The 17,147-nt window shown below is 42.4% G+C and overlaps 1 protein-coding gene across 6 annotated transcripts in view; it reads left to right on the top strand.

Moving 5' to 3' along the window:
- Positions 1–16,638, top strand: part of GRIA3 (glutamate ionotropic receptor AMPA type subunit 3) — a 291,809-nt gene extending 275,171 nt beyond the window's left edge. For 2 of the 6 annotated variants that reach the window (XM_067723332.1, XM_067723329.1), the window contains 3 exons: positions 5,897–6,011; positions 8,589–8,836; positions 14,477–16,638. In XM_067723332.1, the coding sequence (XP_067579433.1) occupies positions 5,897–6,011; positions 8,589–8,834 (361 nt within the window). In that variant the 3' untranslated portion in view covers positions 8,835–8,836; positions 14,477–16,638. Of the gene's footprint in view, positions 1–5,896; positions 6,012–8,588; positions 8,848–14,476 lie in introns of those variants that run through there. The other 4 variants (XM_067723331.1, XR_010940002.1, XM_067723330.1 and 1 more) reach the window with 4 other exon arrangements.
- Positions 16,639–17,147: the final 509 nt, after the last annotated feature.

Raw genomic sequence — 17,147 nt, 5'->3', positions numbered from 1 at the left:
CACCATTGATGATCTCTTGGCATCATTTATTAAACAGACATTTGCTCTTTAGGTGTCCCTGCTCAGAAAGGAGAAGTGAAGCCATGTAGAGCAGAGTATATCCCATATTCTCTCAGATCAATCGTACTACATCATGGATTCCTATATTTTTCAGGCCCAGAACAATACCCATAGTACAAATCCTTATCTCAACCCTTCTAGGATCACCATATGGGGGAATCAACTTGGTCATTAATTCACGGGCCCATTTTTTTTTCTTTTCCACTATGGGAAAACTCAGCACCCTCACGCCACTCTGTCCACATTTCTCTCTTTCATGAGAAAGAATCCAACGTGGCTCCAAACTACCTATTTTAGGTATTTCCTGAAATCAACTTGAAAAATAAATTGGACAGTTCTTTTGAAATATATCAACATTTTTAGTTTTAGGTTTTTTTTTTTTAATAAGCAGTTTCTACTTTCACAGGGGAAAAAAAATGGTCTTCTAATCCTAAAACTGTCTTCATATGTAACACTGGCCATCACTAAGATGACACTGAACTTTGCAATGGCCGGTTCATAGCTCCCAGGAACAAGCTGGGAACCTAGACAATCGCCACCCGGGGCTGGATGCCCTGGATTAATGAGCACAGTGCTTTGTCGCTGAGTTGTTACCAGGTGTGGATGGCAGAGATAAGCAGAAATTTGTATCAGTTAGTTATGTTTTCTTCAAAAACAGAACTCATTTTCAAGGCATTATGAATTACATTACTATCCCAATTAAAAAAAAAATAGATGCCACTCCGTGACTGTTGGCAGCATTCAGGAATAGTCATCCTGCCACAGGTCTGTGCTACCTTCACATGCTGTTAACTGACTATCTAGTTCACATTCACTCTCATCCTCTCCATCTGATCAACAACCCATATACAGTTTTATGACATGGGTGCAATTTACACCCTTTACATAGGAGAAGTTTACACCCTTCCCCCCCCCGAACATTTTTTAAACGAAATGGAACAAAGAGTTGGAGTTTAGAAATAGTTACTCTTTGCTTCCTTTCCCATTTCCCAGGAAGCTTTGTATTTTAACAAGGAATGCTGCTCAAACTTAAAGGTGTGAAATTCTCATGATGGAAATAAAGGTACCAGTGAGGAAAATACTTGTGGACAGGGGGATGTTCCCAGACCCCTTGAAATTACATCACAAAGCCCTCCTGTTCTCTCCCTATGCTTGCCAACCTGTGTTTTTGTCTTACGAGTGCTCTACTCAGCAAAACGTCCATAGCAAGCCCTTCAGAGGGGAGAATGCCTGCCTCATTTCCATGATAGGAATCTGACCTACTTTGTTTAATTCTTTCTTTTCTCTACTGAAGTGAGTACAGTAAATATTTCTGACTTATAATTCTCTCAGGTACCAGTTAAGGGCCTACAGTAATTGCTCTGAAACATTCCCCTGGAGACGTATTGCTGCGTCGCAGTGAAAGGCCCCAGCTGCTAGATATACCCTTGCTAGGCTGACAGTTGGAGTATGGTGATCCCTAAAGAAAAAATTCATTATGAACATCCAAGCCCTAAGAATGAAAACAATGAGGACTGCTACCCCTTTTCTGTGTGTTCCATTGGAGAATGTACAGTACAGAGTTGGATGCGTGTTAATTTGCCTTCTGGCCTGCCCCATAATTTGCTGTGCAGTTTTGAGCAGATTACTTAACCTATCTGTGCCTCGATTTCTTTACTTATAGAGACCATAAATCTACCTTCTTAAAGTGATTATTGAACTTGACCGATAATAATAATAATTTTATTATGTGTGAAGTACTAGGCTGAAAAACAAAAGCTAAAAGAGAGTTTTCTAATCAAGTATTTATTGAGAGAACTATTCTAAGTGGGGAATACAAATACATAAGTCATGGTGCCTCCCTTTGAGAAACACAGCCTAGAGGGAGACACAAGACCTGGGCCCAAATAATAAGGCCAGGTAGAAGAGGAAGGAGGAGGGAGAGAAAATATTGGGTGAGAAACAAAAATGGCATCATGAGGAAAGTGACATTTAAAATGACCAGATGTCCACCTAATTCCACTTCCTTTAAAATACCAAATTGTGTGTGTGTGTGTGTGTGTGTGTGTGTGTGTGTGTGTGTGTTGGGAGGAGGGTGTCAATACATTTGGTTGATTTGAATTGAGTTTGGCAATACATCCAGTAAGGTACAGTAAGAGAGAAAATTACGTGGTTACAAGCAGTTTTTCTCTGCCATCTTGGGAATTTATTCCACCCCACAGCAACATACAATTCTAGGAGATTTGGCCTTTAAAGTACTTTCTTTTCCTGGCAGCTATCCTAACCTTGTTAAGTGGTATTATCTGTGATTTCTGATTACAGCTTTTATGCTCCTTGCCTGTGCTACTTCTTAAAATGTTTGTTTTTCTCCTTCATTTTTATTTAGAAGTTCCCAAGTGCACATTGGTTCCCTGCCAGGTTCCTTAAGCCCTGTGATTTTTTTTTTTCCGATCAAAGACTAAACTTCTAAGGGTATATCATTTGTTAGATTTCTCTAAAGCCCTGGGGCAACAGATGAGGTCTGGACGCTCTAAGGCAGGGTTTCTCCGCCTCGGTACTGTTAACATCTGGGGCTTTGTTGTGGAGGGCCTCCCCGTGCCAAGTAGGGTGTTTAACAGCATCCCTGGCCTCTACCCACTAGATGCCTGTAGCATTCCCCACCCTCCCAGTTGTGACAGTGAAAAATGACTCTAGACATTGTCCAGTGTCCCCTGGAGGACAAAATGACCCCCGATTGAGAACCATTGCTCTAAGGTAACCTCTACTGTAACCGTGGATGCCATGGGCGTAGAGAGCAGCTACCAACCATTCTGTGGGAGCCACCTGATGGCCTAAGGCAGGGGTAGGCCATTTGTCAGAAAAGTAGGATGCTAAGTTGCTGACCTGGATGCTTAAATGCTCAGCCTGGGTTTTGGCAGGAGTGGAGGGTGGCAGCCCAGACTAGGCCCCAGCAGGGGAAAAATCTACCCTCCTCTAAAACCAGTGCATCTCAACCCTTTTTATCCCAGGACCCCTTTACACACTTAAAAGTTATAGGGAACCCCCAAAAGATTTTGTTCATATGTATTAAGTCTATTAACACTTAACATATCAGAAATTAAAACTGAAGAATTTTAAAATAATGTATTAACTCCCTTAAAAATAATAAACCCAATGTATATTAACATAAATAACATACTTTTTATGAAAAATAACTTTTTAAAAAAATTAGTGGGGAGCGGCATTGTCCTATTTTTGCAAATAGCTTTAACGTCTGGCTTAATATAAGAGAATAGGATTCTCATTTCTGCTTCTTCATTCAATGTGTTGTGATATTACATGTCATGTAGCCTCCAGGAAACTCCACTGTACATCATGAGGGAATAAGAGTAAGAAAGACAAAGAATGCCTTAGTATTATTACAAAAATAGTTTTGACCTCACAGACCCTATGATGAAAAGTTTTCAGGGATCCTCCAGGGGTCCTTGGACCACACTTTGAGAACCATTGTTCTAAACGAACATGTCACACTTTTATCAACCTAGTTCACTTAAGGGTTGACAAATTTTTTAAAACCCAGGATCTCTAGGGAAAGGTCTCTATTTGGACCTTAGTGTGAGGGCCTTTAATCAGACTGCTCTGTTCCTGAGATCTAGTAAGAGCAGCTGTACTAAAGAAATTGAATGAAGTAATTTGAAGAGTATAGTAGCTTGAGGGAGGTCGGGGCCTGGTAAGGGCTTAGAGAGCAGCGTGAAGACACTGGGCCCTTTACAATAAGAAAAAAGGAAGCACAGAAAGGAAGAAAAAAATGCTTTGTAATTTTTCCTGAGGTCCTGATGGAGTCAGTCACCCATATGCCATTGGAAAGCATCTCCCCTGCAACTTAAGCCGACTGTCCTAATCCTTAGCCTGGGTCCCAGTGCCTAGCTTAAGGCACAGCACTGGAAGAAAGGTGGGGGTGATAAAGTAAAAAATAATAGGGGGAAAGGAGAGAGGAGGAGGCCAGACAGTGGGGATTAGGGGAGAAGGCAGTTCCAACACTGATCTCAGGGCCATAGATGGCCTGTCTGTCCCTTAAAAGTCTAAGACTTAACTTTCACTGCCAGTAATATCCTAAAGAGGCTCCAATTTTTATTTGAGTATCTTTTGTTGCTTTGCATTCCAAGCAAGTCTGGCTAGCATTTGAGAAGCCTCAGCTTCTGAGCACTGATTGAAGGAATTGTTTAAAGTATAAAAGGACCTCAGTTTCCTGGTGAGAAACAAAATGCAGACATTCTGGCTGCCAAGCTCTGCACTCCCCAAGAAAGTGTCACCTCTGCGACACTAAAGGTTTACAGCCTTTCAAATCCCAAGTACTCTGAAATTGCCTATTATTTTTAAATGATGATATGTTTCTCAGAATTCTCAAGATGAGATGGTCCTTCTGCTCTCAACAGCAAAGGGGAGAAGAAAGGAAATAGGCTTTGGGGACTTGGTCTGATAGAGGCCAGATCTCTGTGACAACAGAAGTCTTGTCAATGACTGGATATGTTAGTGGGTCCAAGTTACCCAAAATAAGCTCAGAAATTCTATGGAATGTTCATAGTTACATAAATATATCTGTTTTCCTCCTGGTAAACTGGTGGCATTCAGAAAAACGTGCACTAGTATTGGCAATATTGTTCACGTGAATCTGAACACACAGCAGTTTATTGCCTCATAATAGAAATATGCCACCCTCTGTAAATAATGCATTTTTAATCTAAAGTTATTAGAGATACTTTATTTAAGATTCATTAGCTCTAGAAAGGAGACAGAGTAAAGGTCATTATTCCCATTTTACAGCTGAAGAAATTTCTAAGAGAGAAGATCGTTATCCTAGAACCAGGAGAGTATCCTGCGTTTGCCCACTGGCTCTCAAAGAAGTCCTCACACTTTAAGCGGTGGAGGACGAGGGAGCAGTGGGCTGGCCTCCTGGGGACTTATTAGCCTCTTAGTTGAGGAAGTCTTATCTCACTAGAACAGCTTATCTAAACTTCCTCCACAGCGCTACCCATAGGGGCAGTCAGCTTGCCATTTCAGGCCATGCCATATTAATAATCCATTTTTAAACAATCTAGTTCACCTTTTGGTGATCTGAGTCGCTCACAGACTTATGACCATATCAGAGAGAGAGCTGATCAGTAACTCAAAAACAATCCATAGACCAGTTCTCCCATTGTTGAAAGTACTCTTATCCAAAACTCAGAGGTCCACGTTATACCTTTAATACTAAGACAAGTATGTGCATAAGAATGCAGTTTGTGAAGACATGTATGTAGTACAGTTCTTTCTGAGCTCATTTTCAGCTGGGCAACAGATATGTATAATAAAGGACAACTCATCAGAAGGCATGTTATTCACGTAGAATCTATCTTCTATTCTGTTCGGATTCATCCTTTTGTCTCCACATGTGGAAACGTCTCCCCTTCTGGTCCCGTTCCCTTCCCCACTCCTCCATAAAACTTGCTTTCTGTCTGGAAGTACAACAAGACACCCAGTTAGATCAAACCTAACACACCTCCGTCACAAAGCTACTGCAAGCTGCCGCCGACAATTGTCACTTGAGGGGAGACCCTCCTCACCCCACACAGCCTATCTGAGGAGTGCCTTTTTTCTATCCTCATTATTTAACAGTGTGTGCCGATTACTCAAAGCGATATGGGCAGGCCCTGGTAAATATAGCGTTGCTGTAGTGTTAATTTTTATAAGGTAATGCTCAGGTTGCCTGCAGTGTCTAAAATTACTCTGTGGCCAGGGCCCCCTGCTTTATCGCTTTCTATAGTTTTAAAGTAGTTTGAAGCTTGAATAACATAAAATAACATAATATAATGTTATTTATGTTATTTCCCACGTGAAGAACGCCTGTAAACCTTGCAGTATTGAAACTCAGTGAACAAGGCATCTTAGACAAGCTGAAAAACAAATGGTGGTACGATAAGGGGGAATGCGGAGCGAAGGACTCCGGGAGTAAGGTCAGTCGCTGAAGGTCTTTTTGTACTGATTAGCAATCACATTTTGAACCACTGTTTATTTTCTACCCTAAAACGGCTTTCCTTCCCAACAGACACTCCCTGACACAGTGGGACCCCTTTATAACACCAGCGCTGAGGGAATGAGGCAAACACCAGTCTCAGAGGCCTGCCACGTGACATCAGTCATCGACTCCGGCGAGCTATCCTTACGATTAGGGAACTCAATCTGACCCACCATGTTCCCAAAGCAGTAAAATCACGAGCTGTGTTATAAGGGGGTTTTACTGTATTTCACATTTCGAAAGTTCAAAGAGAAAACAGAACAACAACGACAACCCAAAAAACAAAAAATGATCCAGTTGTGACAGTACTTTTTCTTAACCTCTTACAGTGTCAGAGACTTTGTAGTTGTAAATGCCTTTGGTTATGAATATATTATGTCGATCCCACCTGAAAACAGTCAAAGAAATCAATAACAAAGACTGGTCTCTGTAAGCAGAATGATTAGCCAGCCTCCTCTCAGCTGCTGTCGTATTGAGTTCAGCATCTATTTGGATCTCGAATCTCATTAAGTCTGTCACACTTCTCTCTTCCAAAGGTGTCATTTGAATCTCTGTACGTAATACTTTTAAAATTCAGTCGCATGCTCCTTAAGGGTATACCTTCTCAGGATAACATCACATTGATAAGCATGAAACACTCTTCCCCGCCTCCTTCCTGCCCCCCTTTGCTCCCCTAAGAAAGTTCCTTTTTAGTTTCAATTTTTGCCTTTCCTTTTTTTGAACTAATATTGTGGTATCAGTTAATTCATTTCATGAAATGTCACTCATTTTCCTTGTGCAGTGAACCATTTTGCTACTGGTTTTCTACATCCCACAGCAGGGAATTCTTTGAAACTTAAATACATGGAACTTGAAACTTTGTTGCTACGGCTTACATGGGTGATGTAAAGGACACTTTTTCCCCCATCAAAAACCACATACATATAAAAATCTAATGGGAGAGGGCAGGTTACCAGAAATTGGTCCTTTTCCTAATGGACTGTGGAACATACTTGCAGACAGCTTCACCTGCCTCCTTAAGGAGATGATCCATTGTTTCCTAAGTTATAGAAATTCTTACCACTTGTCTAGCTAACTGTCACTCATCCTAGAAGAGTGACTATTTGCAAGGTTGTTATAGACATGAGGCATGTCCCTACCCCTCTTCCCGATCATGCGACTTAATTCCAATTGGCCTTTTTATTAAGGTAAACAAGTGCAGGACTGGCTCCTATGAAAACAGAATCAGGACATGGCCATATTGTCTTTGCATTTAATTCTTTACGTGATACCAGGACTGGCTGAGCCACAGTGTTGAGTGTCAGCCATGGCCATCATCTGGTCACTGTGCTATCATTTGAATAAGATACTCAATTCACTGGCTTGACAATTTGGGTATTCCATTCCGTTGTATTCAGCAGCAAAATGGTTACATTCCCTCTAAAAAGACTACAAAATGCTACTTTATTTTATTTTTTTCAAAGAAAGGCTCCTGGCCCTTGCTGTGTCCTACCTCAAGGTAGGGCTCAAGGCACCAACTTTTTTCTTTCCGTTGTTCAGCAGTTCAGTTTCTGCTTTTTCATACAGGCAGATAGCTTAGTCAGATTTGCAGTTTGACCTGAAAGTCACTGACCGGCTTCCTTGATGTTCCCCCCATTTTAAATAGAGAGCAGATGAGTATAGGGGTGTTTTGTTTTGGGTTTTTTTCCTAATTATTCTCTACATTCCCTGGAGTAAAAGCTAAAAATGAGCCGGATTTTTTTTTTAATCATCAGCCTCCTGGAAAAGTTTTCTGATTTGTATGGAGCCAATTCAGGACCCAGCGGGTCCTTAAACTCTCAGGAAGAGGGAACAGAGCCAATTCTTTGTGCTGTGCCCTTGTTCCCGCAGCACAAAGACTTGCTGCGCTGAGGATGAGGCCTTAGCAACCAGTCCTCAAAGGAGCAATTTCTCAGCCACTGGGTGAAAGGGGAGAGTTAATCCTTTTAAAACAAACCCTTGTGAGGTAACTCCCCAGATATGAATATCAGGAACCTCTAACGTTCTCACCTGTCATCTTAAAGACCAGTTGTTGACAAGGGAGAAAGAGGTGTTGCGGGGCAGAGAGGGGAAAGAGTGCTTCAAGTTCCCAAATGAAAAGAGTGTTACATCGACAGAGATGATGTCACAGCTCAACTCTGGCAAATGGTGTTTATCGAAGCCGGCAGAGGACTAAGTTGTGCTTGTGTTTCCACTTTTGCTCCCATGGCCGAGTGCTGTTTATTTAGTTGTTGACACCATCTTGAGGTACTAATGGATTTAAGGAGTCAAACTAAAAGAACATTTAGGGGAGGACCACAACTGTCAACAGAAGCACCATCTACCATCTTGCTGGCCATTGTGAAACATCAGCCAGTTGCCAGAGTTGAGTCATAGCATTTACATCAATGTTTAGCTATTTTACAACTTAGAACTATCATATACTGTTGCAATGCATTATAATGTCCCATTGTCTTTGTTTTCCCCAAGAACTAATCACCTTGTTCATTTCTCTTAGGACAAGACCAGCGCTCTGAGCCTGAGCAATGTGGCAGGCGTTTTCTATATACTTGTCGGAGGTCTGGGGCTGGCCATGATGGTGGCTTTGATAGAATTCTGTTACAAATCACGGGCAGAGTCCAAACGCATGAAACTCACAAAGAACACCCAAAACTTTAAGCCTGCTCCTGCCACCAACACTCAAAATTACGCTACATACAGAGAAGGCTACAACGTGTATGGAACAGAGAGTGTTAAGATCTAGGGGTACGGTTAAGGTCTAGTAAACTAATCAGTTTATGTTACTGTATGTCAATCTCTTTTTCTTTTCTTGTTGTCTTTCAGTTTGGTTTGTTGTTTCAGGAATTGTCTATTCTTTGCAACCATTTGATTCTTTGAAAATAATGGTTGTGCTTTCTTGTCAGACAGTGGTGCTTTCCTAATAGCATAGTTGTAATTAAATTGTGGTCTGCGACCCAAAAGGAAAAAGAAATTCTCTAGAGCAGCACTGTTCAGTGGGAACATTTGCAAGCCACATGTGAACCACATGTGTAATTTTAAGTGCTCTTCTAGCCATTTTCTAAAGTAACACAAGCAAAATTAATTTAATGATATATTTCATTTATCCCAGTATATTCGAAGTATTATCATTTCAACTTGTTATCAATGTAAAAAGTGAATGAAGTGTTTTACATTCTTTTATATATATATATATATATATATATATATATATATATATATTTTTTTTTTTTTTTTTTTTTTTTTTTGTGGTACACGGGCCTCTCACTGTTGTGGCCTCTCCCGTTGCGGAGCACAGGCACCGGACGCGCAGGCTCAGCGGCCATGGCTCACGGGCCCAGCCGCTCCGCGGCATGTGGGATCTTCCCGGACCGGGGCACGAACCCGTGTCCCCTGCATCGGCAGGCGGACTCTCAACCACTGCGCCACCAGGGAAGCCCTTACATTCTTTTCTTCATACTAAGTCTTAGAAATCAGGCGTGTCTTCTATACTTATGGCACATGTCAATTCACACTAGCCACATATCAAGTGTTCCATAGTCACATGTGGCTGGTGACTACCATATTGGACAGTGAAGCTCTAGAGAAAGCAGCTCTCTGGAACTGATGTTAAAATGAGGAATGGAAATGGGGAGCTGCTACCTTGAGAAAGGTAGTGCTTCTATAGGGGTGTGGTGGATCTCTTAAGTATAAGCCTGAGACAATTTCTTTAATCTTTGAGTTCCTTTGTTGTCCCTTTCTTGGAACTGATGTTCATTGAGGTAAGTGTCTCCCAAAGGACAGTCTAGGTTCCCTGCTGCTGGCTGTTCCCAAATTCATACTTAAATGAACCTGACTGATGCCACCTTGATTCTGGCAGCTATAGCTAAAACTCACCAATAACTCAGACATGTTCAAAGGCAAGCTTGAGTTAGGATAACATCTCCATTCTGGAAGTGTTTAAGAGAAAATAGTTGTGTTACCTTCACGTGCATCTGTCATCAGTAACACACCTATCCGAAGTGGAACAGAACAATTAGAAACTTCGTAGCCCTTATTCTAGGTAGATTTTTGACCTCTTGAGTCAATGTCCATGTGTTTGAATTTCTACAAATGCATCTGTGTTTTGACCTTATATTTCATGGTGCGGATCTAAATTCAGCCAATTTTTAAATGATATTTCATCCACATAAATCATTTGTCCTCACCATGGAAGGCATTATCTTGTTTGATGAAGTTGCTGGTTGTTCTTTCCTGCTGCAGGCTGCAGCCTTTTGCCACCGACTAACCCACTAACAAAGTGTTCCCATTGCATTGTTGAATGGACAATACGTGGATTCATCTGCAATTAGCACTGTTTGCATGCAAGCATTTCATGTTCCAGCGTGCTTAAAATATTTTACTCTTGAGTAGGTTATATAGGCCCATTACAATTGGGGGCATGTTATTGCTTTCTCATAAGAGAGTACATGGGTGATTTCAGCCTAGCTTACTTATCCCAAATTCTGAGATATTGGCATCCAAAGAAATAATACACCTGAAATCTGCGTATCAGTTTTCCAAGTGCTCTCACATCTATTGCCTCAGTTGAGGTAATGGGGCAGAAAATATTTCCCCTTTCAGGTAACGAGGTACCAGCCACATCAAATGACTTGCTAAAGGCAACACAGCTAGGCAGTGGCAGTTCTGGGACTAGAACCCAGCTCTTCTTCCTCCTGTAGCTGTATTCTTCACTAAACCACGCCACCGCTCTCTACGCGTGGCCCGGTGCTCTCCAGAAACCTTGAAACCCCAGTGGGATCCTGTCAAATGGAGAGCAGATCCTAAGTCTATGTCTCACTTCTTTACAAAAATGTCTTGAGAGACTTCACCAAGCCTCCATTTGCCCTCCTTCTTATGCACTTGACATGAGGGTGTATATTCAATCGCTCCTACGTTCCCCAAAAGGAAGCTTTCTGTAACAGGGCTTAGGGTCACACAGCCTCCAGACCCTCTTTATTATCAGCCATTCCATCTGAGAATCTATGTCCCTGCTCCCCAACTCCTATAGCCTCAGTCTCTCATTAAAGGCCCAGAGCAGTGCTTCCCAACTGGCAATATGCATATGAACCACCTGGGGATCTTATAAAAATGCAGGTCCTGAGGCAGCTGCTCTGGGATGGGGCCTGAGGTTCTACAGTTCTCACAAGCTCACAGGTCGTGTTGATGCTGCTGGTCTAGGGAGTAGTAAGATTCTAGAGAAAGCTGTCTCAGAGGATGTAACTTAAGGAATTGAAGGAAGGGGGAGGGAGAAAGGGAAGGAGAGTGACAAAAAGGCAGACAGACACAGAGGAGGGGAGAGAGGGAGAGAGGGAGACCAAACTGGGATCAGCAATTTGGGCAGAATGCTACAGTCCTGAAGTGGAGGCCCAGAACATTAAACCTGGGGGAAGAGCATAAGAAATTAACTTGCCACACCTTCTGGTACTCTGGCTTTCCTTTCGTCATCTTGGCTGACCCATTTTGTGAAGCAAAATTCGGGCTAACTGAGGCAAAAATCACACTCAAATAGACATCGATGCCAACGTGGTTACAGCCCAGTTAGCTAGCACCTTGGCAATCATCCCTAGGATGAAAACCTGGGGAAAGCCTCCGCAAACAAGCCATTGCAAAGTTCAGTGTCATCTTAGTGATGGCCAGTGTTACATATGAAGACAGTTTTAGGATAAGAAGACCATGTTTTTCCCCCTGTGAAAGTAGAAACTGCTTATTAAAAAAAAAACCCTAAAAATGTTGATATGTTTCAAAAGAACTGTCCAATTTATTTTTCAAGTTGATTTCAGGAAATACCTAAAATAGGTAGTTTGGAGCCACGTTGGATTCTATCTTATGAAAGAAATGTGGACAGAGTGGCGTGAGGGTGCTGAGTTTTCCCATAGTGGAGAAGAAAAAAGAATGGGCTCGTGAATTAATGACCAAGTTGATTCCCCCATATGGTGATCCTAGAAGGGTTGAGATAAGGATTTGTACTATGGGTATTGTTCTGGGCCTGAAAAATATAGGAATCCATGGTGTAGTACGATTGATCTGAGAGAATGTGGGATATACTCTGCTCTACATGGCTTCACTTCTCCTTTCTGAGCAGGGACACCTAAAGAGCAAATGTCTGTTTAATAAGTGATGCCAAGAGATCATCAATGGTGCCCTTAGGAGGGATGGATATATGTGTAAATATGTAGGTCATGGAGGGAAAGACAAGGAGGAAAAGCCTCAGAGGATGCCAGAAAAAACCTGACGTGTGTCAGTCGAGGCACAGAGCAGGCTGAGCAGGAAATAGAAACCGCTCTGCTGTCCTCAGCCAGTGTGGTGATGTAACGTTAGGGGAATGTTGGTCTTTGCTCACTCATCTTTTATTTCCCAAGAAGTTCTGGAATATCTCCTAGTGCCTTCTGACTTGTTACCTAGTTATCAGGCTTCCGGTTCTCTGAGCTGGCCTAGATCTGTCAGGGTCCATTCAGGGGCGCAGAGATGGAGAAGCACCCTGAGATTTTACTTTTATTGTTATTATCAGAGCCAGCCTTAGCAGTTTATGGTACCAGTAATTCTTCAGGAAGAATGACTCAAGTGCAAATCAGCTGCAAAAATATGATCTAGGTGGAATCTAGTTAACAAAAAGACATCCTTGAAAGAGAAGGGGGTCATCTCTCATTTGCCATGGCTGAGAGTAGAGTCCGGGTTATTGGACTCATTGTGGGAACACACGCCTCAGATCCAGCACCCACTGGGGAGCAGACGGCCTCTTGATGACCTGCTGCCTGTTTGGGTTACTGGCCACCCACTGGAAGAGGGGCCCCCAGGATGCCTGGGCAGGTGACCAACCATCAGGCGTTCCAGATTCACTGCACCCTAGGGCTCACTCTGCTCACTGTTTTAAGAAATTCTTTCCCATTTCCTCATTGCTGTTCACAACTACTTCTGGCTTCTTTGGTTTCTTCAGTATTTGTGAAATCCTTCTTATTTTCAAGACCTCAAAATGCCTGAGGTTAAGGAAAAAGATTTCCATTTTTCCTCTAATACAGTTCTGTTTAGTCTTCCTAGAAAATATTAACTTTGTTCATGCCGCCCATTTCGAAAGAATCAATTTTCCTTCTGCAGCCATAGACATTCTTGCTGGGGAAGCGTTCCTGCTTTAAAGAGTTCATCTTACGTTAAGTGGAAAACATTCTAGATAACTGAAGGGGTGATGTTCTTTGTTCCCAGAGGACCTTTCCTTCAGTGGTAATATCTCGTCTACCCCCATTTAAAAACAGGAAACAGAGGCATTGAGAGATTAGGTGGCTTTCCCAAAGTTATGCAGGTGGGAAATGACATCCCATGGCCAATAGAGAGAGAAGAAGGTTGATCTTCCTGTCATAGACATAAGCTTTCCCCAAACTTCTGAGATAGATATGACTCTGGACCATAGTGATTCCAAGGAAGAGGTTTACCCACTTCTATGTTAGTCTTATTCTGCTTCTTTGGGGCTTTTGGCCTTCAGATGCATCTTTGACATTCTTCTTACAGATACTTTTATTCCAGGGCCAGTGGTAGATAATGATCATGTCATTCCTTTGGGATAAAATTCAGCATTAGCTCATGAGAAAAAGAAGGGTCCCATTAGTGTAGAGGGAAAGGATGGAGAGGATGGATGTGAGCTTGAAAAGGAGTCATGAAAGTGGTCTTAAGTTTTCAGAGTTGGGGGCAAATGAACTCCCTGCACTAGTTAATGCCTCCAAAAGGAGGGCAGCATCAACATCTCAATCAGGCCCATAATATCAAGGCAAACACCCCCATGGAAGCCAATCCCCTTCGTGGGTATCACTGTTCTGGCCTCTTCCTGGAATGTGCTGTCTCTTTACAGTCCATGTGCTATTTTCTGACTTTAATAACTAAGGTTGTAGATATGAAGAGAAACAAGCTGTGACCTTTCTGGCAATGAGCAGTCAAATGGATTTCAATTGAGCGAGCCGTAGAACACTGCTTCCACTCTGTCCTAGGTAAACAGTCCTGTCACAGGTTCTGCAATCAGAATATACTCTACAGTGTCGTTGTCCTGAGAATCTATATTGAAATGCCACGAAGGCTTTCTAGTATACCTACACCCTAAGTGATGAACGCTTTTTGAGTTAGACATCATGCAATGCCCGTGTATTCCTTGGTACAATGCATAGTAAAAAAATGAACCTAATTTAACCTATTGCAAAGCATTTGCTTCAAGTGAAAGAATTTAAACAGACCTGTTGGCTAAAGCCAATCAAGCAGGGTGCAGCCTCAGAGATGCCAGTGTGAGAAAAGAGCCGTGGTTTTTGTCCAGGATAGACTGAGCCATAGTAAACTTCCATTCCCAATAGAAAGCCCGTTCAAACTTAAATTTCCCCCTTGCCTTTGCAGATCCCTTCCCACTGGAGGCAAGTGACAAGAGGAATCACCGAAAACGTGGCTGCTTCAAGGATCCTGAGCCAGATTTCACTCTCCTTGGTGTCGGGCATGACACGAATATTGCTGATGGTGCAATGACCTTTCAATAGGAAAAACTGATTTTTTTTTTCCTTCAGTGCCTTATGGAATACTCTGAGACTCGCGACAATGCAAATCATCACTGAAATCTTTTTGCTTTGCTTGAAAAAATTAAAATAAAATCAACAAAAAAATGGACATGCAAGATTCCAGTATGCGAAAACTAATCTTATTTTAAAAAAAGTCAATTCAACAAAAGCCATTCTTTGATACCACTGCACAGTATACAAACACCATGTTCTTTAACACACACACACACAGACAAATTTAAAATTCCAATTCAGCAAATCGGCCCATCTTAGCTAAAATAATTATTCCTGATTTAAATAATTCCTCCTGATTTAAAAAAAACAAATCTGACTCCCTGTCTGGGAGGACAGACTGGCATTTCTTCTAGGATCTGCTGACCAGATGTTTTTGGTATTTCCTGTTGGTGGTGATGTTCTGTGCACCCTATTTCCTTTCAACTTTGCTGAAATGTGTATATCTTTAGAATGTAAATGCAACACTTAAGAAAATTGAAACACTTTGGAAAAGGGACTGAACAGTGACTTCTGTGTTTTGAAATGGTTTTGTGAAAATGCTTTGCTAACTTCCCACTCGGTGAAGGGATTCACATAGCTTTCGAAATTGACTTGTGTGTAGCAAGGGACGGGCACTATTAAGCATACCTCTCGGTGCTTTCCTAAAAACGGACCCCGGGGCTTTCTGAGAAGCCTGGAATTTCAGCTCACAGATCTGTTTTTCTTGCTTCAGTGTGCGTTTTAAGTCACGACAGCTGAGTATTTAGCATTGAGGTGAGGGAAATGCTGCCGACACTCCCAAATGTGTTTGGAATATCTTTCTCAGAAACAACACTGTGTTTAGCTCTGCTTTCTCTGCTAAGTATGCCTTTCAAGCGTACACCACGGGGACAGGACCGCATTGCAAGGCGGGCCAGTGGGTTCAGACCACAGTTCTCATCTAACTTTTACTCTTGCTAGGTCTGTCTTACCAGCTGTTGCCTGTGATTGCCCATGGCTCTCCGTCAGACTGCATGTGTCCTTTTCTAGTTTGCAAAGACTAAAATGCATTCCCAAACCTACTGCTAAACCGAGGGCCTCAGCCTCATTCCCAGGTCCATGCTTGGAGCAGTCTCTCTACTGACTCCGAAGATCGCTCCACTGCTCCACGGGCTATCAAGTAACTAACTGCGTACCTGCCATTGGCATCATCAGAACAGTCAGAGGAAATAGTCTCCGCTCACTAATTACCTCCAATAGAACGACGTATGCTTTCTGTAGTTCAGTAGTTTGCTCTCATCAGTGACGTGCACTGGGAAGTTTCCAGGCAGTAAAAACTGGGAGCTCAAATTCATTTCCCAAGTGTGACCCTTAGATGCTCTAGTTGACTCGCTGCACATTTGCTCGTCTTCAGAAAAGAAAGGTACAAGTCTCATTTCCAACGAAAAGTTTCCGGAAAAGTGTAATATAAACTTTCATTCCAAAAAATTGTGTCATAAGCAAACGACTCACCTGTCAAATTTTAAATGGTATTGAACAAAAAAGGAAAGCTGTTGTGTTTTTGTTTTGTTTTCACGAAACTGATTTTTCAACTTCTGAATGCTATGATGTTCCGGCGCGGGAAGCTAACCGACCTACACACAAACTTCTCATAGGCACTGTTTAAAGAGAAGTGGATGTTAGTTGACTCAAGTCAATTTTTCAGAGAGGAAACTTCACTGGGAATGAAGAGGCGGGTAAATTGGTTTGTTATTTTTTAAAAACTTGCATGTTTAAAGAAACATTGATTGCTTCAAATTTCTGCTACTAACTTCAAGCTACGGGAGTTTGGCGGTAGTCACTTGAAGATTTTTTTTTCCAATTATTTTCTTTTTGTTGTTAAAGCTGTACTTCAGTGAACAGAAACATTGCCAAGCAAACTAATGGCCGTAAAAGCGTAAATTGCATGTGTGGGCGTAAATTACGGAGCCTCATTGCCATGAGGTATTGTACAAAGTTTTAATACATTTTGTAAATAAAATTGTAAAGAAAGAATTCTGTCTCTGGGCTTTGGCTGTTTAAACTTTACTTGGGTGCAGGTGCCAAGAAGTTATTAGTCACCAATTTACTTCCCACCAGAAGCCTTACCAATGATGTACAGTCACGTGACAGGTGATCTTCACAAAGGATTATGCCTCTCCCCACCCCAACTGCAGGATCACCACCAGTGATCATCTCCTCCACCCCTTGGGACCCTCTCCTCAGACACTTGCCTTGACCCTAACCCTGATCTCCCATCCTCCCATTGCCAGATCTGGCCTCCTGAGGAAGTGCCCAAACTCAGGATTGATGATCTTCAAAAACACTTCCGGGCTTCCCTGGTGGAGCAGTGGTTGAGAGTCCGCCTGCCGATGCAGGGGACGCGGGTTCATGCCCCGGTCCGAGAAGATCCCACATGCTGCGGAGCGGCTGGGCCCGTGAGCCATGGCCGCTGAGCCTGCGCGTCCGGAGCCTGTGCTCCGCAACGGGAGAGGCCGCAACAGTGAGAGGCCCGCATACCGCAA

The sequence above is a fragment of the Pseudorca crassidens genome, chromosome X (assembly GCF_039906515.1).
Source record: "Pseudorca crassidens isolate mPseCra1 chromosome X, mPseCra1.hap1, whole genome shotgun sequence".
NCBI classification, from domain to species: Eukaryota; Metazoa; Chordata; class Mammalia; order Artiodactyla; family Delphinidae; genus Pseudorca; species Pseudorca crassidens.
The sequence above is the reverse complement of the archived record's forward strand: the minus strand, read 5'-3'. Positions and strand labels throughout refer to the sequence as shown.